The 26,688-nt window shown below is 44.1% G+C and overlaps 2 protein-coding genes across 6 annotated transcripts; one reads left to right on the top strand and one right to left on the bottom strand.

Moving 5' to 3' along the window:
• Positions 1 to 1,476: 1,476 nt before the first annotated feature.
• Positions 1,477 to 24,293, bottom strand: gpd2 (glycerol-3-phosphate dehydrogenase 2 (mitochondrial)). Of its 5 annotated transcripts, XM_046382176.1 has the most exons (19): positions 19,285 to 19,434; positions 15,910 to 16,019; positions 14,287 to 14,295; positions 12,642 to 12,813; positions 12,070 to 12,194; positions 11,890 to 11,987; positions 11,472 to 11,635; positions 9,003 to 9,167; positions 8,743 to 8,887; positions 7,857 to 8,050; positions 7,484 to 7,618; positions 7,212 to 7,387; positions 6,045 to 6,176; positions 5,807 to 5,965; positions 5,095 to 5,207; positions 4,934 to 5,012; positions 4,722 to 4,820; positions 3,960 to 3,966; positions 1,477 to 3,399 (listed from the first exon to the last, which is right to left on the bottom strand). In XM_046382176.1, exons 2-19 carry the CDS (start codon positions 16,009 to 16,011, stop codon positions 3,317 to 3,319), a joined length of 2,157 nt encoding a protein of 718 aa, XP_046238132.1. In that variant the 5' UTR covers positions 16,012 to 16,019; positions 19,285 to 19,434; the 3' UTR covers positions 1,477 to 3,316. The 5 variants fall into 5 exon arrangements, with proteins under 5 accessions (XP_046238132.1, XP_046238128.1, XP_046238127.1 ...); XM_046382172.1 differs by lacking the exons at positions 3,960 to 3,966; positions 19,285 to 19,434 and adding an exon at positions 24,179 to 24,293; XM_046382171.1 differs by lacking the exon at positions 3,960 to 3,966.
• LOC124055384 (nuclear receptor subfamily 4 group A member 2-like) lies at positions 20,589 to 24,984 on the top strand. The gene is made up of 6 exons (XM_046382177.1): positions 20,589 to 21,431; positions 22,587 to 22,716; positions 22,838 to 22,995; positions 23,132 to 23,331; positions 23,532 to 23,710; positions 24,189 to 24,984. The coding sequence occupies exons 1-6, from the start codon at positions 20,589 to 20,591 to the stop codon at positions 24,434 to 24,436; spliced, it is 1,758 nt and encodes a 585-aa protein (XP_046238133.1). The 3' UTR covers positions 24,437 to 24,984.
• The last annotated feature ends 1,704 nt before the right edge of the window (positions 24,985 to 26,688 follow it).

Raw genomic sequence — 26,688 nt, 5'->3', positions numbered from 1 at the left:
TGAGCGCCCCCATGCTGCTACATAGTGTTAATACGTCGGGGAGACCTCCGACAGGTGTAACAAGGGATGGTTGCAACATGTCATTTTTCTGCCGTCACAAACAAGCTGCAGTGATCTCAGTCACACTGCACATGCTCAGTTGGATGCCCCCCCCCCCCGCAGAGAAAAAGCAAGCAGATTAAAAACTGTTTTTGACGTACGAAAGTAACGTTTTTTTTTTCTTGAGCTTTGTTTTTGTTAAACTGTTGTCACTGTTTTTGTGATTCAGCTCAAACTTATATGATTGAAACAAGTGACATGTTAGCTTTTAGCTTAACACTGAAACACATTCTATTTGTAACATGTTGCAGCTGTCCCAAGGCTCAGGGTCAATTGTGTAGAATGTACTTGCTGTAATGATCTTTAAATGGTTTTCACCATGAACAGACAGATGTAAGTTTAATGCATAACAATTTGGTTTGTCTAATTCAAACTACTTTACGTTCTTTACATTGCTGAAAACAAAAACTTGCAAACAAATCTGGCATGACTGAAATTGAACCTTCAACCTGAGGAACACCAGCGACATCAGCTGCTCATCTCGCTGAGCTACTGCTCTGCATGCAACACACTGGAATCTTTTTAATGCCTTCTTACCATTGTTTCATGTCAACATTTGAACCTTCACTTGTTTCCTCACAGCTCCAATTAAGACTCATCAAAATACAAAAGCACGATTATTTTTGCAATAACTTGCAACTCATCTGAAAAATGTTTCATTTGTGGATTTCTGGGGTTTAAAATTCCCTTAGGATCAGAAGACAGGAAGGCAGAAAATGACCCCCCCCTCCCCCTCCCAACCCAATCATCCTCACACTTTTCAATTAGTGTGCAGGCAGACACCTCAGCGTGGCTGGCATCACATCCTAATCCTCCGGAGGAGCATTAGCGGCCATACGCCAACCCGATTTGTCCCATTATTCATTACAATTAATTGCTTCCCTGTTCTCCCGGCCTTTTCCCAGGAAGGCGCCGCTGCAGATTGTAATATGAGCGCAGGACTTAAAGCTGTCATTCAAATCTCACTGTGACCTTTAGGGAGAAAAGGCTGTTTTTCACCCAATGGATGGACTTGAATGTGTGTGTGTGTGTGTACTACTATCCTTGTGAGAAGCAATCCTTGTGAGGATATTTTTACCAGCTGCAACCTGACCCAGTGTTTTACAATTACAGCTAACAGTTATTAGGGAACCAAATCCTTCTGAACCGCACCTGCATCATTACAAACAGAGAAACATAAATAAAACACTTAGATCAATCGCATGAATTTAAAGTAGTTGTTGTTTTCTACTCTAAACAACAGAGGTCAGAAGAGAGTATCCAAATCCTTTCAGATTAATGATCTGTTTCTTTATCATATTACAGTGCAGGACAGTAAACGCCACATTTTCAGTCTGTCACATGACTTCTCTCTGACTCCAACACAAGAACCGCAACAAAGAGCAACCAGATACCTTTAATTAGATAATTGCTTTGTGTTTTGTTTTGTTATTTTTTTTTTTTTAACCTGAAGACTCACAGTATTCTTACAGTATTGGTGGATAAGAATATGATTCTCTTTGAGTCTGGATAAAGCTGTAATTTCATCCAAAGGAGAAGTCGTTGTGCCCATGAGTGACTCCTGGCAGCTTGAAGGGTCCTCATTGTCGCTGAACCCCCATGTGAGCACACGCTGACCGCACTGACAGTTACAGGGAATGATGCTGTTCGCTGCATGAGAACAAGTCCATAACACGATCACATGATCACAGTCTGCACACACACTTCTTTTACAATATAAAGCCTTCAACAGAGGAAGAGCGCCATGTTGGTGGAAGAAGCTGATTAACAAAATAAAATTCCAGGGCTGCACAGAACTTTGACTAAATTAAATGAAAAAAAACAACATACAATATATTGACTATTCTATAACTGTTATTTAAATATCTTTACATTCTTAACATAATCTCCTGTGTTAACAGAGTGTGGCATCGTGAAAATGTCTTAGGCACATCAAGGTACGTATCATACATTCACATGCTTTGAAAGGTCCATGCTGGATTACAAACGTCTTATTTTCCTCACATAAACTAAGCGTGCAGAATTACATGTGATCGATCTGCTGCTGACGGACTCAGCAGGCGGACGAGATGTGCGTAAATACAGCATTTTGATTACAGATAAGACAAAAAAACACGTAACAATAAAGATTTTGCTTGACATTATTAAGAGAAGAGCTAACATATAGCATGCGGCACAGCAAATAAAATTACTTTTAGTCCCTTTGAGATCCTGGTTTTGGAGCTGCTATCTCCGTAAGTGTACGTCTGTAAACGACAGGAATAAACAGGTATAAATAATAAAAGAACCGAGCAGTGATTAAAAAGCGTCTTCCTCAGTAACTCTAAAGCTGGAAAACCTTGTCATGTAAACCTCAGTATCAGAACACAGTAGACAAGAAAGAAGAGAGACCCAGATGAGCCAGATCATAAGAACAGGCCTCAAATTACCTGACTACTACTTCTTAACATGCATTTATAGGAAGCTTCCTGGAAAGAACGAGTAATTTGTTACTAACGACAGGTAAAATAAACAACTGGAATTTCCTTTTTCATTTGCGTGAAGTGCGTCCTTTGTTCCTGATCCGAGCCACAAGCCACTCAGGAGCTTTTAACCTCTCTTTTCAGTGTTTTTTTTTTTCCAGGATAAGTGTGTGTGAAGAGCACTCACAGAAAACATGACTTACATCGTTCTCTCCAGGAAAGTTTCAGGGAATCATGGGAAAATAACGGACCTGCCATCTGACAAAGCTGAATCGAGTTGAGGACAGTGTTTCTCCATTATGATAAAAAAGATCAAAGAGTTAAAAAGACAGTATAAAACAGATGCATTGTGTGCTGTGTAGGATCAGAGGCACCTGATGTTGAGAAGCAATCAGTCCACTGAGGACAAACGACAGACAGACAGACAGACAGACAGACAGACAGACAGACAGACAGACAGACAGACAGACCCACTCACTGACTTCATGAAAAACAAATCAATCATTAGATACTATTTCACCCCACACACTCTGCAGCAGTGCTGGTCTACACTTGATTTGGCCAAATTCATCCTGACACCTGCTTGATTGCATTATTGTCATTCAAATAGATCCATTTGCATGAGACTCTTGTTTTGTTTTGTTTTGTTATCATTGCTATAAAAGGACCAGCAGCTGCAGGTTTCCTTGGCAAGTCGCTCCTCGTCTCGGGCTCAGACGCCGCCGCCGCTCCGGTCCACCGTCACCGGCCCTCTCTTATCCAGAGTCTCCTCCGCCGATTTCAGCAGAATGGCCAGGCGGCTGTCCGACACTTGGCCCTTCTTCACGGCGCTCATCAGCTGCACAGGAAACAGCACAGGAAACGGTACACAGTGTGCACAGTAACAAACCCGCACGGCAACAGAAGTACCGATCACCTTCACATCCCAGACTGTGAGAGGAAGAAATGAAACCAACACCGACTGTGTTCTTCATGTGTTAAAGCTGAACTAGTGAGAGTGGAAGTGAAGCCGACTTATAAGCCAGTTGTGCTCTAAAAGAAAGAGCTGCTTCCTCTTTGCTGTGTTCACTTTGCAAAACATGTCACATTTAGGAATTACGATTTTATTTCAGCAGCTTTTCATCATTCTGCACTATTCGCATCAAGTCAACAAATCCCATTTAGATGAAATGTATCCATTTCCATCCAGCACACAATTCTTGTTAGTAGGATAGACTCATTGTCTTCATGGGATCAGTCGACCATAAGGAAAATACACAACATCACCTCCCTCATCCGTCCTAGTGCAGCTTTAACATGTCTTAACATTCCTGTTCCCTCCAGCCACTGCTCATCTATGTTCACCAGAGGACTTAAGGTAAGGTCACGTGCAACTGCTGCGTGCTGCGAGTACACTACCTGCTTCCTGTCGTCCACGTGGAGGTCGGGCACACACATAAGCAGAAACAGATGTTCAGCATCACGACACACACACACATGACACACATGGTCAAACGCTGACAGAGCGACACAGATTTTGCAGCTAATAAAGGACATTTTGTCTCTTTACGTCCAGCCGCTCCACAGTGCAGCACACTAATGAAGGCTAAATCATCGACTGTCATCAAGCGCTCCCATAATGACTCTTTTCTGGACTCAAGTGAGAAAGTAATTTAGTGGCGAACGGACACGGGAGCCTCGCACACGCTGACAGAGATCCTCCTCCCTAATTAGCTGCAGCTAGTCGAGCTCAGACTTCTCACCTCCTGTTTGCTGGAAAGGTTGTTCACGTCTCAGGTGGACCATTTTTAACAATACAGTTAATTTGATGTTGCAGCTTTAGCGAACATTACGGACTGTGTGAGGAGGAATATGTCGTCTCGGTACAGAAAACGACAAACCTCACGTAGCAGACAAAAGAAATGCTGTAACTCGAGAAGGACAAGACGATTGAAAAAAAGAACATAACTGCAAGAAAATTCAGGGGGAGGTAAAAGCAGTGAAGATGGTGTTCCCCTGAGCTTATATCATTCAGCCTTTGTTCAACTGCAGCAACACCCAAACCCACTACAGTTCATACGTGCACTCAGATAAATTTAAAAGAATATCACAGCCACTACGGCTGTCATCTTTTCTGCACATATTAGGACCAGCGTGGACACCAGGATGCTTGTTACGTACCTGCAAGAATTCATCAATTTCAACTTGTCCGTTCTTGTTGAGGTCCACCTCATTAAGGATCTCGTGGAGTGCATTTTCATCAATGTGGACATTGATGCTCTGCAGAGAAGAAAAACAAGAGCAGGGATCAATAACACATAATGAAGAAACGTGTGTAAAGATGAAAGACCGAAAGCGAGAGAGAAAAAGCAAAGGAAGAGACGATGACTCACGTCCAAAACTTGCTGCACGTCCACAGTGGTGATGAATCCTTTGCGCTCTTTGTCGAACTTGTGGAAGCGCTTCTTGTACCTGTCGCACAGACGAGCAGTCAGTCACTTCCTCTGTCACTTTGTTATGTTTGATCTGACAGTTTTTGTCTTTGGACTATTACCTGACTACTTCCTGGTAGTCCAGGTTGATCTCGGACGTCTTGGTCAGCTGCTCAGAGCGAGACCTGTAGCCCATCTCTTGGTACAAAAACTTCTTGGCTGCTTCGAGCTCCGCCTGCATCAAATCAGGAGATCTGAGCGTTCACTTCTACTCCTCAGTCATTTTCTCCTGTGATCTTTGGAGGTTACTTTTTAATTAATCCCTCAGCAGAGGTAAAAAAAAAAAAAAACAGCTTCCCAGAATTCAAGGTGACGTCTTAAATGTCTTGTTTCGTTTTTGCAACATCCCAAAAAAGAATCTTTTGCGCAAAGAAAAGCAGAAAATCCCCACAGAAGTTTGGATCTGCAAATGACTGAAACGTTTCATGAAATATTAAAAGATGTGGAGACTCATTTTATCAATCGATCTATCATAGCAGCTCTAGTTTTCCCTCTGTTGCCGGTTAACAATAAGAGCTTAAAATAGTTTTCACACATGATCCTGCTCACATGTCGCTTCATCTCGTTCATACACAAGCAGAGCATCTGCTCCAGAGGGATAAAGGGTGTGGACCTTTCCATTGTGTGCCCATTGAAAAAAAGGAACTACTGTCAGGACTTCAAAAACCCACCAGGGATTAAAGCAAGACGGAAAACAGAGCGAGTTTTCTGGGTCACAGGAGAACATATTACACAAACCAGGAAAATAAAACTGTAATTGTGTCACAATCGTACCGTCCTCCTCTCCTGGCTCCAGTCCAGCTCTTTGCCCATGATCTGCACGATGCGCGGGAGAGCCTCATCAGCCGCCTGCACGTTCAGGAAGCCCAGGCGTGTTCGTCGGGCGATAATGTCGATGGCGGTGCAGGCGTACTCCTTAATCGCATACAGCACCTGACAAAGAACACTCACGTGAGGCGAAACCTGCAGCGTTCGAGCCTTGAGACTTTGTTAGTTTGAAATCCAGCCTCACCTCGGCCTCGATGTAAGGGAACTCTGACACCAGTCTTTTCCCCACGATTGGCCATCTTTGCCCGGTGACCTGCGCCATCTTGGCCACGTCGAAGGCCCTTCCTCCGTATGTGGAGGCCAGGTGCTGAGCGACCTGACACCAAATATGAAACATACGAGACAGACTGTTAATTTGTACATTTCAAGTGAACTATTTCATAGTACTACTTCAACATTTACGGCTGGAAAATACACAAATATTACACCATTAGGAAAGCTAATATTTTTCAGTACTGTTCTCATATTTCTTCTACACATGTATATTTACTTAATATATAATTGCGTATTTATTTGAAGGACGAACTCGAGTACCTAAATTTTACTAATTTTATAAAATATAAATGCGATGTAAAAATCACAGGCCAACAGATCGTCGCGGCAGCCACTGGTATTCACGTGATGGCTCCCACCTGGCGGAGTTAAACGATAAGCGTCGACGCCGCTTTGTCGATGAGGTGTCACATGTTTACTGAATACAAGAAAGCTGTTTGCCATTCAGATCGTTGGCTTGCCGATCATGTGAAAGGGCAAACGCTGTTCAAATATCAACAGTGACCTTTTAGGAATTTTCCAGAGAACGGCAGAGGCGCTGCAGAACGGCTCTAATGAGAAGTAAGTGTACTGTAGGCGCTCGGCGCACGGCTACTTTTTCTTCATGAAACATTATTCTATTGGGTTTAATGAAAACGCACAGCCTAATTATTGGAAAGATGGCGTGTAGCTGATGTAAATCGATGTGCCCTTACTTAATGCCATTGATGAAGCGTAGAACATACAGTGCATTTCAACGTGTGTCCAGTCTTTTGTGCAGCAGAAATGTCAGCATTGTTACAGCAGCACCTTTAATGTCAGCTTCACTGAAGAAGACGGCGAGGGTGTCTGTGTGAGCGCAATTTTACAGCTTTGTTTGCGGGTGAATGTGTGTCTGGCCGGGCGGTTTTCTTCTACGCCTCGACATGCTGCAAATGTCTTCCTAAGTCAAAGGAAAAGTTCTACATTCTGGGGGCATTGCTCTTCTTTTTTTCACGATGTAAACGTCCAGGAAAATGTGATACTAAAAACATACAGGGGAAATTTATCTTTTTCTACCACCACATCCATGAGAAACTGTGGACCAGGTGTGTTTCACCTCGTTTTCCAGACCGTAGTCCTGCACCAGGCGGATGTAGAGGGTCGGCGTCCAGCCTTTGGCTCCCTCCAGCACCAGACCCACAGTCTTGCAGGGTTCGGTTGAGAGGCCGTGGGCTTTGACAGCTGCATCCAGAGTCTCCTCAGCCATGGATCTGTAGGTGGTCCACTTCCCACCTGGGCGAGCACACACACAAACAAACAAAATTTGCACCTTAACGTGGTGAACACGCAGCTCTTACATTCACAAGCTGATCCTAAAGGCCAGCTGACCAGCGATGGTGACCAGTCCGCTGTCGCTGATGCTGACAATGTGGTTTCTGCAGATGGACTGAGTGTCTTTAGAGTTGGGGTCGGTCACCAGGGGACGGATGCCGCTCCACGCTGCCAACACGTCTCCTCGGCGCACTGCAGACGACATAAACACACCTTGCAGTGAACTTTCTGTCCATATTAAGTGACTTCTGTAGACGCTTTTGAAGTGACTGAGATATCAGCCTTAGGGGCGTCTGCCTTATCTGGACCATGATGGAACTAGGTGGGACTTTGCTTATGGCATTTAAAGCACTTAGACAGGGTGAACTGTCCCTTTAACCACATGAGAAAATCCCTATACATGACTGCATGGACACGGGAAGACTCCCACCTTCTACGTCAGGGCTGAGGTAGTTGCGGACCTCACTCAGGATGAAGTTGATGTCGTCCTCTCCCGGGATTGGGTGGGCCGTCACGTTGGTGGGCGAGTCAGTCGTCCCGGCGATGGTCATCTTCTCCCAGGGCAGGAAGAAGATGACACGTCCGTCGCTTGTCGCCGGATCGAGCAGGCCCATGTTGTCAGGGCTGCAGGGCAGAAAATAAAGGAGGAAGGGTTGTACACAAGTACAAGTAGTAGAAGAAGTAGCTGAAGTAGCACGAGTAATGGCATTGTTCTTGCGTCTAATTTATTCCTATCTTCACTGCCGCAAGGATGAGGAAGAGTAGGAGGTTTTGTAGAGAATAAAAACAAAGAAACAGAAAAGCACAAAGAAAAGGAGTGAGGAAGAACTGAAGAGGAAGAACAGAGCAGAAAATACACACCGGTGGAAAAACACAGATATGTGGGAGGAAGAGGAGGCGGCGGGGAGGGGAGTGCTGGGCAGATAGCGGTGGGAGGAAGACGAGAGAAAGGGAGGAAGAGAATTAGGTGGTTGGCATTTCTGCGGCTGTTCAAAGGGCTCGCGCTCCCTCGGGTTTCTCTCAATAAGCTTTCGCTGAACTTTAAAAAACCCCGACTTCAACAAAACCACTCTATGCCTATGCTGTATCTTAACCAGAGAAGATTGTACTGTGCATGTAAGTATAGGTCAAATAACAGTTTAGCCGGCTTAGAATTTACACATAGGAATGAGAAAACGCTGTTTACGCATGTGAAATACCAAAAACCTCATGAGAAGCAAGAGAGACATCAAACACCTCCATGTCACAACAACTTAAATAAAAATAAAAGTCCATTTTACAGAATATACTGTAAGCGTCTTGTGTGTATGTCGCACCTGTAGTAACCGGGGATGACGATGTGAACGCCAGCGCTCGGCTGGCAGATGTTGTGGGCCTCCTGGTTGTCCATCTTCCTCAGCGAGTCTGTGAACGGGCCGGTGGCGTTGATCACACACTTGGCCTTCACATCAAATTCTTGCCCTGTAGGTGGGAAATGACGATGAGACGTCCACGCCATTTACTGGCTGCTGGGAGTTTGACATATGAGTCAAATCAAGCTCCTTCTTTGTTTGCACACAAAAGGTGCACCGCTCACCTGTGAGGACGTCCCTGCACCGGGCGCCACACACCGTCTCCCTCCCGGTCTGTGGGTCTTTTTTCTTCAGCAGGCGGACCACCTCGGTGTAGTTGGCTATCGTGGCGCCATAGCGGGCGGCGGTGAGCCCGATGGCCAGGTTCATACGGGCGTCGTTGTGCTGCCCTAAAGGAGGCAAATGAAGATTTAAATTTCACACACGTCAATTTACAATGTGCACAAAAGTAAAATAAACTTTCCTGAAAAATGTCTAAGCTGGGAAAAAAACAATCTCAAAGTATAAAAACTTGGATGTATTTGAAGTAACAAAACCCTTATGACTGTTTGCCATATTTATTTGATATTTGAGCCTTTGAAACTAATCTTTGACCATTCAAAGCTGCAGCAGGAAGCCTGATCACTGTACTACCTTGTATTATCACCTCAAGCCCCTCCCACCAAACCCACAAGTTCAACTGGCAGCAGAAGGAGCGGCAGGCATGGCATCAAACACATCAGCCCGAAGCTGCATCTCAAACTGGGACATGTTCACGCTCATCGCTTGTACGACGTGCTGCTGGAGGTAAAGGACGCATTTTAAGTTCATTCGAAGTTGCAGGATTTTCCACCACTGAATTAGGCTTTCTGAGGGGAAATCTGGATTTGTAAAATAGCCAATAAGAAAGCTCCCCCTCAGGATTCATCAGCGCTTTGGCCATGGGTGAAATTTTTGTCTCGTCTATTCTAGTCTCTAGTCCAGTTTTAGTTCCATATGCTGACAGATCACAGTGGAATTTTTGTCCTGTGATGCCAAAAAATATACTGGCTACACCATTCTGTTAATCCACATACTCTGATGTGAATTTCTTTTCTTAGTTTATGTCTAGAACTCTTGAACATTGACTCATGTCAGGAGCTGAACGGAGGAAAAGAACATTTGTGAGTGGCTTAAAGAACTTAAATGCTCTGTTTTGTCTATGGGTTTTGGTGCATAATAAGCGTTTTTTTTAGCAGCAGTGACAGAGACCTGTTGTACCCACAGCAGCAATATAATACTGTAATTTCATTTTGCAGATCATTCAGGTCACATAAACAAATACAGCCCATTCAGCCCATTCTGTCCTGTGTTCATGAGAACAAAAACAGCCTCGGCTGTTGTTGGAGGGAGCAGGAGCTGCAGTAACCAAGACTGCAGGAGAAATGCTGCCGTCTACGTCGGCCCTCGACGCTTCACACCGCCGGGAGAGAAGGTCAGATTTCGAAATGTCACCGGCGTGATTGTTCCAGACGGCATAATTGGAGAAAAGACGCCCCACCCCTCCACCACCCAGGCCCTGCCCCACCCCCACCCACCTACCGCCTTGGAGCACATGACGACAGGAGGGGGAGGTGGAAATCAAACATATGCTGCTTTGCAACAAGAAAATGCTCTTCCCTTTTCCCAGCCTGCGGTAAATCCAGTTACACACATTTAAAGAGCAAAAAGGCTGCTTTGTTTTGGGTTAAAATTTCTGTCATAATTTAAGGAATCAAGATGCATAACTGCCTCCAAAAACATGCTGTTAATCTGACAACTTTTATTTAATTAAAACAACGTCTGGCAAAGCCGTGAACACATTCAGGATTTGTTAATACTGAACCAAAGTATCGAAAAATCACTAAACCCACAGTGACAATACACAGACTTCATCTCATCTCATCTCATTTTGTCTAACATTCAAAACCTCTTTAAACAGCATCACATCTAAAAGGCAGCAGCATGCTGTCATTAGACACGACGAGCTGATACTCGGTGAAGCCTACAGTTACAGACACTTCACCAGCGGACACAAATTTGTTATTTTCGGCGGCGGAGAGGAAAAGATGCCCGCGGCACAAGAGCTCCTCACACTCAGCTGGACACTCAGCATATGTTTGGTTCTCCTCTGTACTCACCCAGAAAACACGCAACCTTTACTGCCACAGGGAAGAGAGGGCATCCTACCAGTCTGTCAACACATTTTGTTAGGGACCAGTGAAGATGTGAAGGCCACGGGGCAACATTTACTTCTGAGGCCTCATCTGTTTGGCTTCATCATGCAAGTTCTACAACATTACAAATGACTGAGAACCAGAATCTGTTTGAGAAATTTTCAGTTTTTCAATTTTGCATCATTTTACAGGCCATCCACAACAGAGGAGTTTTCTGTACTTAAATCCTGTTGTAATAACATGCCCTACCACTGATATGGTGCTAATTTTTAGCAGCTAATGGCTAACTGATCCAAATCTTTGCCACTTGACAGGAAGGCAAAGAGTAGAAAAGGGCAAAAACAACAGGCCTGAATCAGCTGCCTTGATCATGTTTACAGAAAATAAAGAGACAAGTGATGAATCAACAAACGAAAGCATGCCTTGTAGCTTACTGTCCACACACACACACACCAGCGTCCACATGAAAACATCCAACTTAAAGCAAAGCAGGAAAGAGAAGCAGCAGCCTTCACTCACCGTCATAGTAGACGATGGCTCCCACCAGTTTGTCTTTGTTCAGCATGGGGAAAAGCTCCAAGGCTTTGGTCTTACTGAGGACGTAGCTGCTCTTCAGGCACTGGATCCCAGCCACCAGGTCGTACATCTTGATCCCTGCCCAGTAGTAAGGCAACTGCCACCATCTTGGAATTTGAGTCAGACAGAGAAAGCTGAATTCATCTGACCCATTACTGACATTTTTGTTTCTCATAAAAGGCAACAACAACATTGAGAAGCTGGTGTTAATTTCCCACCCAAATGAAATTAACAGCTTCAGTTTTCTTCAGTAAAATGTTGTAAAGTGTCATACTGACCAATTATCACTTGCTTGTTGGTGCTGTTTTTTTCCCCACACATCTTGTACATTTTCCACATTACATAACTCCTTGACACTTACTTGTAAACAGGAAGCATGATGGGTAGCGGCGCTGATAAGTGAGGCGCGATCTCCAGCAGGTTGGCTCGCTCGTGCAGGGCCTCTTTCACCATCATGTACTGTTCCAGCAGACAGAATAAGATGAGGAGGACAGAGACGGTCAACGGACCACAATGCACAATAAAGAGGATGAAGAGGAACCTGCTCGTAGTCCAACTTCATGATGGCCTTCTGGAGATAGCGGACTCCACCGTGGATCAGCTTGGTACTGCGACTGCTGGTTCCTGAAGAGAAGTCGCTTCTCTCCACGAGGGCAGTCTTCAGGTCTGCGGGGAAAACAATGAGAATAAAAGGATAAAAGCAGCACCAACATCTTCCACCTGTGGAGGTGTGGAGGAAACGTATCAAGCAGCCTGAGAGCTCAAACCCAGGACATAAAACACCCAACCCTCTTTGGTGTGTGAAATATTATTAATTAATTATCATTAATTAGACACTGATAAGACTGTAGGTGGGAACGACAAATAAACAAACTTGAACTTGAATTAATTACTTGCAAAATAGAACTTAATGCGACAGAAATGAACAGGATGAGCCACTTAACTCGTCCTGGCCCTGTTCCTTATGTGTATTTACAGTAATAACAGCTGACGTACTGGAGTGAAACAATTATAAACTGAGAGGCATTCTCCAATCATGACTCATAAGTCCACGAATAGAGCTGGAAACCTGCTCCATCCCGTGGGAAGTGGCGCGCTTCAGGGCGAGCTTACTGCGTGTGACAGCGTCTAAGGCACATCCGACACCCGTGGCCCCTCCTCCGACAACCAGGACGTCAAACTCCTCGGTGTTCTGCAGCGCCGCGAGCTGGGCCTGCCGAGAGGGAAGCTCGTCCGCAAAGTGAGCCCTCAGCTCCGCTTCTGCCGCCACGTGGGCTAACCGAGCCTGGATGTGACACAAGTACCATGAGCGCTTTGAGCTTCATCTGTGCCTCCTTAATCTTGCAAAACTATAGCTTCTATGCTAAGTTCTATTTGAAGTCTATGTTAAATGTGAAACGATGCAAACATGAGCAAAATGAAGCAACACTTTCCTTCAGGTGAGTCTCGACACATGATAAGCACACTGCAAGCACCTTCCCAGAGTAACGTGATGGTGCATTAATCTTGCATTATAATCACCTCATAGAATTACATGTGATATAATGCATAATCACTTGCAATCATTTTAATACATTATGGATTCGGCGTGAATGTCTAATGAGCTTGCCTACAACATACATCAATGTATTGTGCATTAATTATTATAATTATTATTCTAAGGGTTGTATTCAACAGCCTGACCAATGATGAGCGTTCAAACAACACACTGCTGATATTCATTATTTTACCTTAACAGACAGAAACAAACGCTCTTGATAATAATCGTCTAGATTTGACGAGACATATTTTTGCCATTTCTGCTGATACTGTTTATGTGCTCTAATCTCATTTATTGTCTTTCATGGTCCCAAGTGGTTTAAAACACGCTGCTGGCACCTAATTCAGAATAAGCATGTATTTGCAAAAATCAGGATTATCAAAGTCTTGTCAATGCCTTATTTATGTTTTGCACAGCATCCACCAGAGCGTTTCAGATTCAGGGGTTGTAAAACAAACGCAGCGGGAAGAGGCTTTTAACAAATCCTGCTCTTCTTTCTGGTAAAGTGAGATTATGATGTGCTTATGATGTCTCATTTTCACCTTTAGTTACTAAGTGAAGTGTTGCTAAAAAAACAAAAAACAAAATCAGGATATATTAATTTGCTGCAGGTTACTGAAACATGCTGTTCAGCTTCACAAAAACCTACAAAATAAAATCACATTCCAGTCTTTGAACGTCATTTACTGTTTGATTAGCAAAATAATTAATTTAAAGAAATAATCACAACTGCAACAAGAAAAAGCACAGCTCCCCTCTGATGTGAGGATGTGGGATTTCACTTCTAATGAAATATTTATTCTTTTTTCTGTTTAGCAGCTTCGAGATAAATGATTGCATCAAGCGGCTTTGAAGCAAACGTGGCATTTGACTTGCAAATAGAAGCAGGCGTTTGTAATTTAGGTGTGCAACCGCAAACAAGACGATGATATAATCATTGTCTATTTTTGATGATGCATACAGACAAACACCTCCACAGAATTAAGAGCCGGCGTGCCCCTCGTAATCAAGTTAAGTCAGTGAATGGCGCAGCAAGGCCCGTGCTAATAGCCAATCGGCCGCTCGCTCGAAAACTTCTCCAAGCCATATGCCCTTGCGAAAGGAGACAAGACGGACATTCATCTCATCAGCATTTGCAATTACTGGGATTAGAGGCATGCATGATTACAAACTATTGTGAAAATAATTATATTTCATCAGGGTCGACTTCTTGCTTACCCCTCCGTGCTTGGTTGAGAGGACGGCGGTGGGCAAGAGAAGACATTATCGTGCCGGGACACAAAACAAAGTTCACATTAGGTTGTACAGTCAAATAAAGTCCGGTATGTAGATGTGAGGCTAAAATAGGCCTACGTCAGGTCGGAGGTCAGGGGAAACACAGCTGCTGGTCCGTCTCAAATGAAGCCGAGTCGCCTGGCTATTTGTGTGTACATGAGGATGATCGGCTCGACTGGGACACACAAACTGGTGCCTCCACCAGTCATTGAGGGGAGACGCTAACACTCCAGACCTCCAACTGCCATTCAGACTTTGCCTGTTGTTCTCTGAGCATCTGCACTTTCCTCCTTAATCAACTCTATTGTGATGTCCATCTGCACTCTCATGCAGCCACACATCATTTTTAGTTCACTTCAAGCAGCTGTTTAAGAAAGAGAACATCTTCCAGCGTGGCCACAAATCTTATGAGTCAAACGACTTCTTACACCTAAAATATTGCTCAAAGGTAATGTTAGAAAACAAGCAGATTCAGAGAGAAAACGTGTTTCTTAACATGAGGTGTCGTTCCTCCTCAGATTAAAGGACAAGTGCAACATTTTGGGAAACATTTTGAAGTTACAGCCAGCCAGTTTAGCTTAGCATAAAGACTGGAAACAGGGGGAAACGCCTTGTTTTTGTTCTCCTGAAATGTGAGAAAATCACTTCTAAAGCTGTAATGTTAACTAGCTGGGAGCAGTAGCTTCTTAGAGACCACGGCGGCTGCCTGCCGACTGATTCCAGTATTTGTGCCCGGCTAAGTTAGCCAGCAGTGGGGGAACCTTCATAACATACAGACATGAGGGTGGGGTCAGTCTTCTTACTTTGATTTTAGCAAGAAAGCAAATTCAAAAAAAACATCTTTCTCAAAATGTAGAACTTAGAAGAGTTAATTCTCATTGCATGAAACATCACATCTCCTTATCTCAAAAAAGCCTGATAACAAACATAAGACTTTATTTTGAAGGGTTAAACATTAAAAAACAGCCACACCTCCTTGGACTCAAGGGACAAGATATCCTCCATTCCTCTATCATAATTAACGAACAAACAAGTTTCACTGCGGCAGGAAGTGGAGGAAAAGCCAGCTGACTGAGGATAGTTTTTACAACAACGTAAAGAACTGCTGGTGACTAGAAACAAGCTCATTTTCTCATCTTTTCTGAGCAGTTCAGGATACGGTGTCGGGCTTGCGAGTGAACTGATGCCTCCATAAACACTGTAGGCAACAGCAAGTACATTCCATAATCCAGACAGGACATGCTCTGCAAAGGAATCCCTCTCAGCTGAGCAGACTGTTTCAAGGGCAAAAGAAATGCTACTCTGAAAACTGTGCTGTTCTCATAACAAAAACATTTAAGTACTTAATTGCCCCTGACTTTTACCTGCCGCCAGGATGCAAAACTGTCTAAACCGCATGTAAAGTCGCTGATGTGGGTATTGGAAATAAAAATATTGCAAATTAGAAGCCTTCTGTGAAAGCCTGTATAACTGGAATCCCTGCAAACTGTAGTCATGCAACAAGAAACAAAGCAAACATGTGGTGGAGTGACACAAACTCAGCGGGGACGCCTTTCAACAACTTACTTGCTTCTTCCTGTACTCGATCAGCTGCGACAGGCCAAAAACCGTGGCGACCGCCCCGCCGCCTATGATCGCCGTCCGTTTCAGAGCCTTCCTGAACGCCATCGTGGGCCCTGTGGGGAAAGTAAAATGCAGTGAGGAGACGGAGCAGAGACATCCGGGTTATAAGACTCTGGCATGACAGGTGATCATGTGAAGGAGGCATGCAAGAGCGACTAAGTGAAGGGGGGCAGGAGGATCCAAAAAGCTGCAAGTCAGGCAGAAATAGACCAGAGGAGAGAAGTTCATGAGGACAGAAATGCTGGGTTTATGTCACCTGAAACTTTCATTACGCAGACGAAGACGTGGTTGATAATTATGACAATACATGACTTGCTTTGACCAGAGCTGCGTCTTTATTATTGATTCATCATTTGGTCAATAAAATACCAAAAAAAGCAGACAATTCTCCCTTTTTTTGCTTGAAATTGGGCTTATTTTTGTCATCTGGGAGGTAATTGCATAACCACTCATGACAACATCTTAGTTCTTCCGGTTCCCCGTCATTATAAAACGTTCTCTTCGTTAATTGTTGGTCGGATGAAAGAAGCGCTGGTAATTTATGAAGGAACTGTGATTATTTTTGACATTTAAATCACTACATCAGAGAAATTGATCGGTTGAAAAAAAAAATTATTGACAGATAAATCAATAGTGGAAGTGATTGTTAAGGCCACCTTCAGCAAAATCATTAAGTTCGCCCAACTAAGCAGCATTAGCACATTTCATTCACTACGCTTTGACTTCAGCTGCATCAACCTTAATATTAGGGATGCGTCGATCCCTCCTGTCTCACTTATGACATTTGGGCACATCACTGGCTGTCTGAACATTTAAACTAACCAAATAACTACTTCATCATTTATTCTGCCAATGATTGTCTCAGTTAAATTTGTGGTGAGAGAGCTATGATTAAAAAAGCACAAATGCTTATGCAATCTGGACAGATCTTACAGCACCGCACACCAAAAAATAGCGCAACTTTAAAACTGCTATTATAATCAACATATAGCAAACTTGAAGTTCATTGTGAAGGAACTCCTTGGATACCATTTCCGCATTTTCATAATAACTCTGTGCACTCTGACAGGACGAATACAGGGGTCCTGGGAGTGGCCAACGCTGGAGCAGATTCTAATGCATTTTAATAAAACACAGCTACAGATGGCACAAATGTCAATAAGCAGTTTGGTGTAACAAATGACCTATTACAAGCAGCAAACTATTGTTTCACCCAGTATTAGCACCAAAACTCTTCTCACCAAATTATAAATTACAGCCTGTCACTTCACAACACTGTTAAAGTGCAGGAATATAAAACAGAAAAGTATAACTATTGACCACACCTGATGCAAACATGACGGGATGTCTAAGTCAAAAGTGTACTTTGGTTTACACCAATCAGCCTCGGCGTCTCCGCAGAGCTGAAGCCACACAGTGCAATCTTTAATGCCAAAACAGGATCTGTCAGATGCTAAAGCTGTGAGCTACTTTGTATGCCTGTAATATAATAAGAGCTTTCACTGAGCAGAGGGTTTTAACGTATACAGTGTCAGAGGTGGGGCCCTGATCGTTCCTGTCAAAGTTGCTTGGTGGCGTATGAAGCCAAAAACGTTCAGACTTCTCAAGTAGAAAATTCTCCACATGGCTCCCACATTGTGAGACACACAGAGCATGCAAACCTGAAACTCTGGCTAACTTTCACTTTAGCCCTCTCTGCTAACTTGAATGGAGGTAGAATTATTTAATCGCATGGCTCTCCTAGACTTTGCAAATGTTTTATTGGGCAAAAATTGTGGGGGAAGTGACGCTCGCAAAAAAAAGAAAAAGTACTCTGGGAAAAAGTCTTGATGGGTCTGTGTGTATCACATAACAAAGGAATTACACAGCGGTGCCACTATGTGCTTCTTTTTAACACAACAGCTGTGAAGCTTCAAGACCTGCTCTACACTGACAAGAATAAAGAAAAAACTGGATTAGAAATCATTATGACAGTGTATTGGCAGGTAATATGAAAGATGCCCTTGGGTCACGGATAAATATCAAATCTCAGAGGCACCGACCTAAACGCATGTGAAAACACTTAGCAGAAACTAAAGTCTACTCACGACTTTAATCTTATTTACTTATTGACAGACTGAATGATTCCTGATTTAGACAAGGTTGGGCACTGCTTGATAGTTTTCTTTACCTGAGTTTGAGTACAGACATGAAAAGTACACTTGCTCCAGTTCCCTAATTATCAAAAGTAACACTAAAGAAAATCCCTTTTCACATTTAACAAAATAAGAAGAAGTACCTATTGATTGCAGATGGACACTATTTTTTTTTTAAATGAAACAAGTCTTTATCATTCTTTCACAGAGTGAGGTGTTAAAATCGGAGTATTTCCAGGATACTCTCAAAGCAGCATTTGTACTGAAAAAAATCCAATCAACATCCAGCACTACTTTACGTTCCAGCCTTCAAAAACCTCCATGTTATAAAACCTACCGTGTTGCATACCACAGGCTTTCACACCCTCTCACAGGCTGCTCATTACTGAAGACTGTAAAGGCCAAACATGACAATAATTAGCCCTGAGCCCTGCAGTTTGGCCAGCTGAACCACAAAACCAATCAAACCTGAAGCTGAGGCACAAAAAAGTGAGTGAAATAAGCAGAAATTTTCACTATTCCCCCTCATGATGATGCTTACATCAGCCCGCAGACTCATAATGAGTCAGCAGAGGAAATGGGGGCTTACTCGCTGTAGAAAGCATGTTTTATTCAAGAAACACGTGGCAAAAGTCCATTGACATTTTTCTCCTTTTTAGGCCTGTGTTTTGCCAGAGGATACGTGGGAATCCCGCTTGTTGTAACGTTAGTGAAAAGAAAAATGGCACACAGTAGCTGAAGCTTTTGTGGTGGTACACTGGTTTATGATGCCAGGTATCACTACATTGTTACCTGACCGCACAAGAGGAAGTCCCTGTTATTTTTAAACTGTCATCTCGCTGTGGATTACGATGTCAGCTCAGTTTCAGTAAAACCAACACGCTTCGTCTTAGCAGTCACGAATAAGCTCTTTAGATGAAGCCGACTCATACACCTCCACCTGAACAGGTTAACGTTACAGGTGGGAAACGGAACCAGAAATACATACACTAACTTGACATGTCCTTGGCCATAACAACTGAGGAGGAAAGGTTATCCCTTCGTTGACACAGTCATTAGCAAAGCTCGCAGATGTTGCTCTGCTATTCGGCTTGATGCAAAAACAACACAGGGTTAACCATTTGTTAGACCGATTGAAAATGTCCGAGAGACACCCGGTGATACAACACACATGTTCACTTACAGGATTTCTTGTTTTTTGGCTGAATAAAATTCGCTCGGGGCGATGCAGGGCGTCAACTTCAGACATCGGTTGTTAACCAAAGCCAAAGCGCAGTCTGTTTGACAACTACAACCAGGAAACGGAACAGCGCCGAGCGACGTCGCAGAGAGCCAATGGGAATGCAGCGCTCAGCTGGGCTCATCCAATAGCTTTCGAGAGAGGAGGCAAGGCCACGTTGGTGACGTAACGTATGGGTACGATTGCACAACGCTCGTCTTCCCGCCATCCTCAGCTTCAGGATAATAATAAAGAGGGAGAAATGCCACCAGCTGTCGTTTTCTCCGCCTTTCAGCACAGGAGACATGGAGGGAAAACAAGACCGATAACATATGAACATTTCAGCTGTGAAATAAGGCCCTCAGTCTACTTCTAAACACCGATTAAAGAACAGCCACTGGACATGATACTTAAATATAAAATACATATTATATTTAAAAGACACCACTTTTTCCTAATTAGTGCCAAAGGACATCTGCTTTGTGTAGCAATCCTGGGTTTGATAAGAAATGCTAAAAAATAGCAATAAAATGTCTTACATATGACGCAAACTGCAAGACAGTGGGGCCATGAGCGTTATTTCCAGATTACAAGAACCACTTTGTGCGCCCCACACCAGTCAGAGGCGCACCCGCCCACCCACAGAGACACACACACACACGCACACACACACACACACACACACACCAGTTCGCTCTTCTGTGGCTTGTGCGTAATAGGGTTTGGCACAAGGGTGCGCACCACGTAAACAAAAGCACATTGTCGGTGTCACCGGCAGCCAGTCTGCAGCCCAACAGTGTCAGAAGTGAGCAGTCATTTCCTTTGCTTCTCTGTGCGCAGCTGAAGCTTTGACAGATCCCGCAAGATTCACGCTGCAGCAAAGATGGGATTACCTGTCACTGTTCTCCTGCGCTGGATGGAGGTCTGATGTATTGCATATTCTACTTTTGGTTGGGAATTTACGAAAACATCAGTGGGTGCAGGTAAGTGCAAAGCTGATAAATGATGCTGATTTTATTTTCCACACCAGGCAGAGTCTAGAGAGTAACACCGTCCTTTGGAAAACAAGACAACTGAAGCTTTAAGGTAAATAACCTTTTAAAGGTAAATAACCTTTTAAAGACAACTAAAGCTTTAAGGTAAATAACCTTTTGGTCTCTGTGCGTGCCGGCGTCATGCTGTTGATTTGCACACTACAAAAGTAAGTCTGTAGCTGTGCACTTGTCCGCTTTGGACTGACTGCATTATGTCCATGTTTGCAGGGGGTCATGCCGTGTGTCCAGACCCAGTGCGGCTCCTCTCCACAGGGAGCCAGCCCGGCCTCTCAGAGCACCGGCGGAGAGCGCAGCTGCGACTTCCTCACCCCGGAGTTTGTCAAGTTCAGCATGGATCTTACTAACAGTGAAATGTCGGCTGCATCATCGGGTCCCAGTTTTGGCTGTCTGGGTGACACTTATGTCTCTGGGTACGACGTGAAGCCCCCGTGTCTCTTCCAAATGCCAGTGCAGGGGGAGCTTCCGTGCGTCAAGGTGGAGGATGCACACGGGTGTCCGCGATATCAGCCGAATCAGCATCAGCAGTCCGAGGAGCTGCTCTCCCCCCCGGGCTCTGTTTATTATTACCGGTCTCCGTCGCCACACGCCCCCATCACATCCAACTTCCAAACTCCACCGGGACACATATGGGAAGACTCCGGGTCTCTGTACAGCTTTCGACAAGACTATTTAGCAGCAGCCCACAGGAAAAACACTTTATCCAGATTCTCGTTGTTTTCCCTCAAACACGCGCAACATCAGAGCTTATCCACTTGCCATGAAATGAAGTTTGACGGATCTCTCCATGTGTCCATGAACCTGGACGCGGCCGGGGCGCACCAGCCGCTGGACAGCCCCGGGGTGCTGGGCTCCACTGCCCTCGGAAAGCAGTCCGGGGTGGGATTTCCTCACCCTCTCCAGCTCGCCCACGGCCACCACTTTATGGACTATCAGACCACTTCCGCCGCCAGCCGAGGACCGCTGAGCACGGAGGGGCTGTGCGCGGTGTGCGGTGATAACGCCGCGTGCCAGCACTACGGCGTGCGCACCTGTGAGGGCTGCAAGGGATTCTTCAAGGTTTGCTTACGATACAACTAAAAAAAAAAAAAAAAGCTGCACGAAAAATCGCGTTTTTAACGTTGATATTTGGAGGAAGCTGATGGGCTTACATGGTGCAGGAATTATTCTGAAAAGTTTTAATCAATAGGCTACAGTTGTAAGTCAGGGACAGAATGTCTAAAGGAATAAAAAACAAGATCTTTAAAAGATTGTCTGTGATCCTGCATTTGAAAATACCAGGCTTGTTAAAATGGATATATTCACTTTGAGCTGTCTACATGAAGACTACATGGCCACTCTTTTGCCTAATAAAACCTTGATTTGAGTAATTAACTATCATGTAAAAATCCTACTGGGACCCCTGACTGGCCTCCTAAATGGGACATCAAGCTTCACATGCACGTTTTGATCTCCTGACACACACATGTCAGGTCCAAATGTCCTGTATGAAAATGACCACCAACGTGCCGTGAATAAAAACCCTCCGCTTCTCCTCCCTGAAGGAGATTCCCCGGAGGCAGCTCTCCAAATTATGGCTGACCACGACCCTGTATTTACCCAGACTGCCCTGTCCGCCTGCTGAATGCCTTATACTGCCTCAAATGGCCCAAAGGAGCAAGAGTGCTGCTGATAATTTTCATTTATGGGTTTTTACTTTTGTCTTAGCAAAATGGGTGTAGAATCTACCAGACAAAGGTGCTTTTTGTTGAAGAATCTCCTCAGGACTCTTCCAGTAAGTTTCTCCCTGCCAGCAGATTAAACCGTCTCTCGTGCACATGTGGAAAACCAGCTTTGTTGTTACAGTGAACCATTTGAGAACAGTTCTACAACATAATATTCATTTTACAAAGACCAATATTGTGCATTAATGTTCTTTCTTTCTTTCATGGCATATCCAGGTGCTTCTTTGTATTTTAGCTTGTCTGACAGTGGAAAACGTTTGGAAAACACTACAACAAATACTCTCTTCCTTGTGTCAGTGTCATAAAATCCATAAAAAACAGATGTTTATTCTATCATATTAAACATTAAACTTAGGACTTAATGAGAATGAGGATTACAACTAAATTTAAAGTGAAGTCCACTCAAAGTAACCTTTACGCCAAAGTGCAGTTACTATATTTCTAATTGGTTCTTTGCAGAATATCCAAATCTTCTGTTTTCTCTATGCAGCGCACAGTACAAAAAAATGCCAAGTATGTGTGTTTGGCTGCCAAAAGCTGCCCTGTGGACAAGCGTAGGAGGAACCGCTGCCAATATTGTCGCTTCCAGAAGTGCCTCGCGGTGGGAATGGTCAAAGAAGGTAAACCAATAAATCTTAAAGCCAAGTTTTGTATCTGACAGTCAGAATGTGGTCACTTCTAATTCAACCGATTTCAGACCAAAAGCTGAAAGTGTCTCCTGTTTCTCCTCATGCTGTGCAGTGGTGAGGACAGACGGTCTGAAAGGTCGAAGGGGTCGCCTGCCGTCCAAACCCAAAGCTGTTCCGGACTCGTCTTCTCCTGTCAGCGCCCTTCTGAGCGCCCTCATTAGGGCCCACGTGGAATCGAACCCTCCACCCTCTCTCCCTGACTGCTTCAAGGTACGAGATGTGGGCCTTGTTTCTTTGCTTTAACCTTAAGGGTAATACAGAGAGTTGTGTTTTTCAGCATGTTGAGGACCCAAATGAGGACATAGAGCTTTAATTTGCTTATTTTCTGTACATGACCTTGGACCAGTTCAAGGAGAGTCCAGGAAGCCCACCGGGAGACGACGCTCACCATGTGAGGCAGTTCTATGACCTCCTGACCAGATCGATGGAGGTGATTCGAGGTTGGGCACAGAAGATCCCAGGGTTCACTTCCCTGCCCAAACACGACCAAGACCTCCTCTTCGACTCTGCTTTCCTGGAGCTCTTTGTTTTACGACTGTCGTACAGGTAAAGAACTTATAGCACCTTTTTGGCACTAACAGGTTGGTGAACAGCTGAAAAGGCCCCAGAGGGAAATGGGGCTTTAAGAAGAACAACAGGGCCTAAAAGGGAAGAGACGCCCTTGGACATGTTTGCCTACACCAAAAGGGTCAAACTGTAACCATGTACTTCCTGTCCACCCATCACAAGCTGTCCTGCCCTTTCAGATCCAAGCCAGAGGAAGGGAAGCTGATCTTCTGCGACGGCTCAGTGTGGCACCGGCTCCAGTGCCTGCGGGGCTTTGGGGAGTGGATTGACAGCATCGTCGAATTCTCCACTAATCTGCAGAGGATGAACCTGGATGTATCCACCTTCTCCTGCATATGCACCCTCGCCCTGGTCACCGGTGAGACACGCCCTCTCATGACTTCTGTCTGTAGTACTAATCAGTACTAGCGTGTCCAGCCTGAGTCTTGTTGTTTTTTGTTTTTGTTTTGTTTGTTTGTTTTGTTTTTTTTTTAACTTTGTAACCAACAAAATTGACCTAAGCTACAGGATGTAATTTTTTCCTGGCTGTACCACATGTAACATTTATGGGCCGAACGTCGTGTAGGATAGGTCAGCACTCATGACTGTAGGCTTACTCCTGCAGTAACTAGTTAGCAAGTGAGATAAATAGATGGATAGGCTTGTGATTATTTCAAAACAAAAGCCTTTAAATGGCTGACTTCAGCTGTCAGACAGTGAAGGCAACACACGTTTTATCTCATACCATCAGCATGAACTTACTGTTATTTAAAAATAATTTCAAAGGCAGTTCAAGCTTTAAAGTTTGTTTTACAAAATCTAATAGTTTTATTGAAATGTGACTTACGGATCCACAGAGCGACACGGGCTGAAGGAGCCGCAGAAAGTGGAGGAGCTGCAGAACAACATCGTCAGGTGCATGAAGGACAGCGACGGGGGCTCAAACTGTTGCTCCAACCATTTGTCAAGACTTCTGGAAAAACTGCGCGAACTTCGCACTCTGTGCATCCAGGGCCTGCAGAGGATTTTCTATTTGAAGCTGGAGGATTTGGTGCCGCCGCCTGCAATAATAGATAAGTTATTCCTCGACACGCTGCCATTTTAGAGACATACGAGAAGACACATGGGGACGGATTCTTTAGTCCCAGCGGTCACTCCCGACAGTTTGATTCCTGTCCACAAAATATTTTAAGATCTAACATCTTGCTAAATCGAGTTTTCCTCAAAACAAATAAAAACGAGTGTGATTTCCGACGCACGGAAGTTTATTTAAAGAGTTACGACAGCTTGGGTCAACACCTACCCGCAATTTCCCTCATGATATCAACCGATCTGCTTTGCAAAATTTCAACACCACAGTGACGTGACTTTTTCACCCATTACGCCAGGATCCAAAAGACCAAATGCATTGCTGCCTGCAGGAAAGGAGAAGCCCACAGTCCTGCTTTGTCTTATTTTTATAATCCCGTGTCGGCAGGTTATGAGCCTGCGCAGACTCCTGTAGAGTCAGTTTTGATACGAGTCTGTCCCCCTCATGTCCAGGTTTTTCATGACATATGTTATCCATGTGATATTAAGTAGAATGTTGTGTTCTCAGAATAAACTGTTCACTGTCCATGTTTTAATAAATAAATGAATAAATGACCGTTAGCCTTCTGCTGCTGGACTTGGATTCATTTCACGTGGCGCAGGTCGCAAGATTCATAAAATTAAATAACAAATCCTGGTTTACGGCTATTATTTACTTTACGTATTTCTTGACATAAATTACCAATTTAACCAAATTACTTCATAGTCTCCAGCAAAAGCAAGTCCTTTAACTGTAAAATGGTACCTTTGCTGAAGCCATTTGCTCAAAAAAAAATTGTGATGATGTCACACCAAACAGGAAAACGCTTGGATACACAGAGGGACTTCCAGGCGCGCATGGGTTGGCACGAATCTCCTTCCCTCTTTGCTCAACATGGTGCACGCAAGTGCGACGTTTCTGCATGTTGGGACACTGAGGGGGGATGCCTCTCAAACTAACCCGGAACACAAAAGCGTCTCTTTACGTTTACAGCAGCCGAGCAATCACATTTTAGCGCGTTCCAGGCGGTCTCATCATTCAGCAGGCGACCAGCAACGCGGCTTTACTGCGCGCACATCTCAGCTAACTGCTGAAACTCTCGTCTCAAGTTTGGAGAGTATTGAGGGACTGACACCGTCCACCACGTGACCCACATCCCCATGTGTGACCAATAACTAAACTGAATCTGACATGAAACCAACTAAACACCACAAAGACTACAAATAACATCAGCTGGCACCTACAGAGAGTAATTAACACACTCTGCAATAAGGAGGACCATAATACATATCTGTGTGTGTGTGTGTGTGAGTGCGTACTAAGGTCAAAGGTCAACGTTGCCCTCAACGCTTCGAGGTTTTTGAGCGGGGGCAGAAGAGCTGACAGATTTCATACATCATCTTGCAAGGCGTGTGTGCATGTGTGCTTAATAGCCGCCGGCTGTGTGACATTTCTGCAGCCCTTTGGTTAAATCTGGCATTAAAGAAGTCAGTTTCTGCTGCTGTTCGTAACGATGAAGCCCTCAAATTCAACTAGCAGGGGAAATACATGAACAGCTGCTGATCACAGTGGGAGATAAAATCTTAGACCTCATTTTGCTCATACGTAAGTGGCAAATGCTGGCTGGTGTGGTTAGAATTAAAATTCACCTGGGGGAAACCATTAATTTAGGCTTTGTTGACCACAAAAGACCACCAGTGATCAACCAAAGCCTTAAAACACGTGAGTCAAATATGAGTTAGATCCTAATCAGATCAACCGGGACAAATTAAATCATTCTGAGTCATCCCAGCTGATTTGCACTTAGCCTCCTATGCAACTGTGTGACATGTTTTTTCTTCTGTCTGACAGAAAGAATTGATTTATGGGATCAGAAAGGTCTCATACAAAAAAATAGCATGATGTTCCCAGCAAGGTTTTAATAGGCCTGCAGATCGATAGAGGAGGCTGCTCAATGGTCCAGTGTGGCGGGTGGCGATAGTAGTGAATCAATAGTCGTATCGGAGAAAAGTCCAATTTATTCTGACGATGATGGTGATTGGCAGGCAGAGTGAGAGTATAACACGATCTCAGATGTTTCACAGTGGGGCTCCTATAGAAGTTTATGGACATTAAAAAAGTCCATTTAGTGTAATAAAGTCAAATCAGACTCCAATTTAACTCCACAAGAGGATCATGTAAAGAAGTATTGGAAAATGTAATGACGGGGAAATTAAATACCTTTAAATTATATTTTCTTAGTATAATTTATAAAATCTGGACCAGACAAGTCATAATGCAAATTCTGG

The sequence above is a fragment of the Scatophagus argus genome, chromosome 24 (assembly GCF_020382885.2).
Source record: "Scatophagus argus isolate fScaArg1 chromosome 24, fScaArg1.pri, whole genome shotgun sequence".
In the NCBI taxonomy this organism is placed as follows: Eukaryota; Metazoa; Chordata; class Actinopteri; family Scatophagidae; genus Scatophagus; species Scatophagus argus.
Note: the sequence above shows the minus strand (reverse complement) of the source record. Positions and strands in the feature narration are given on the sequence as shown.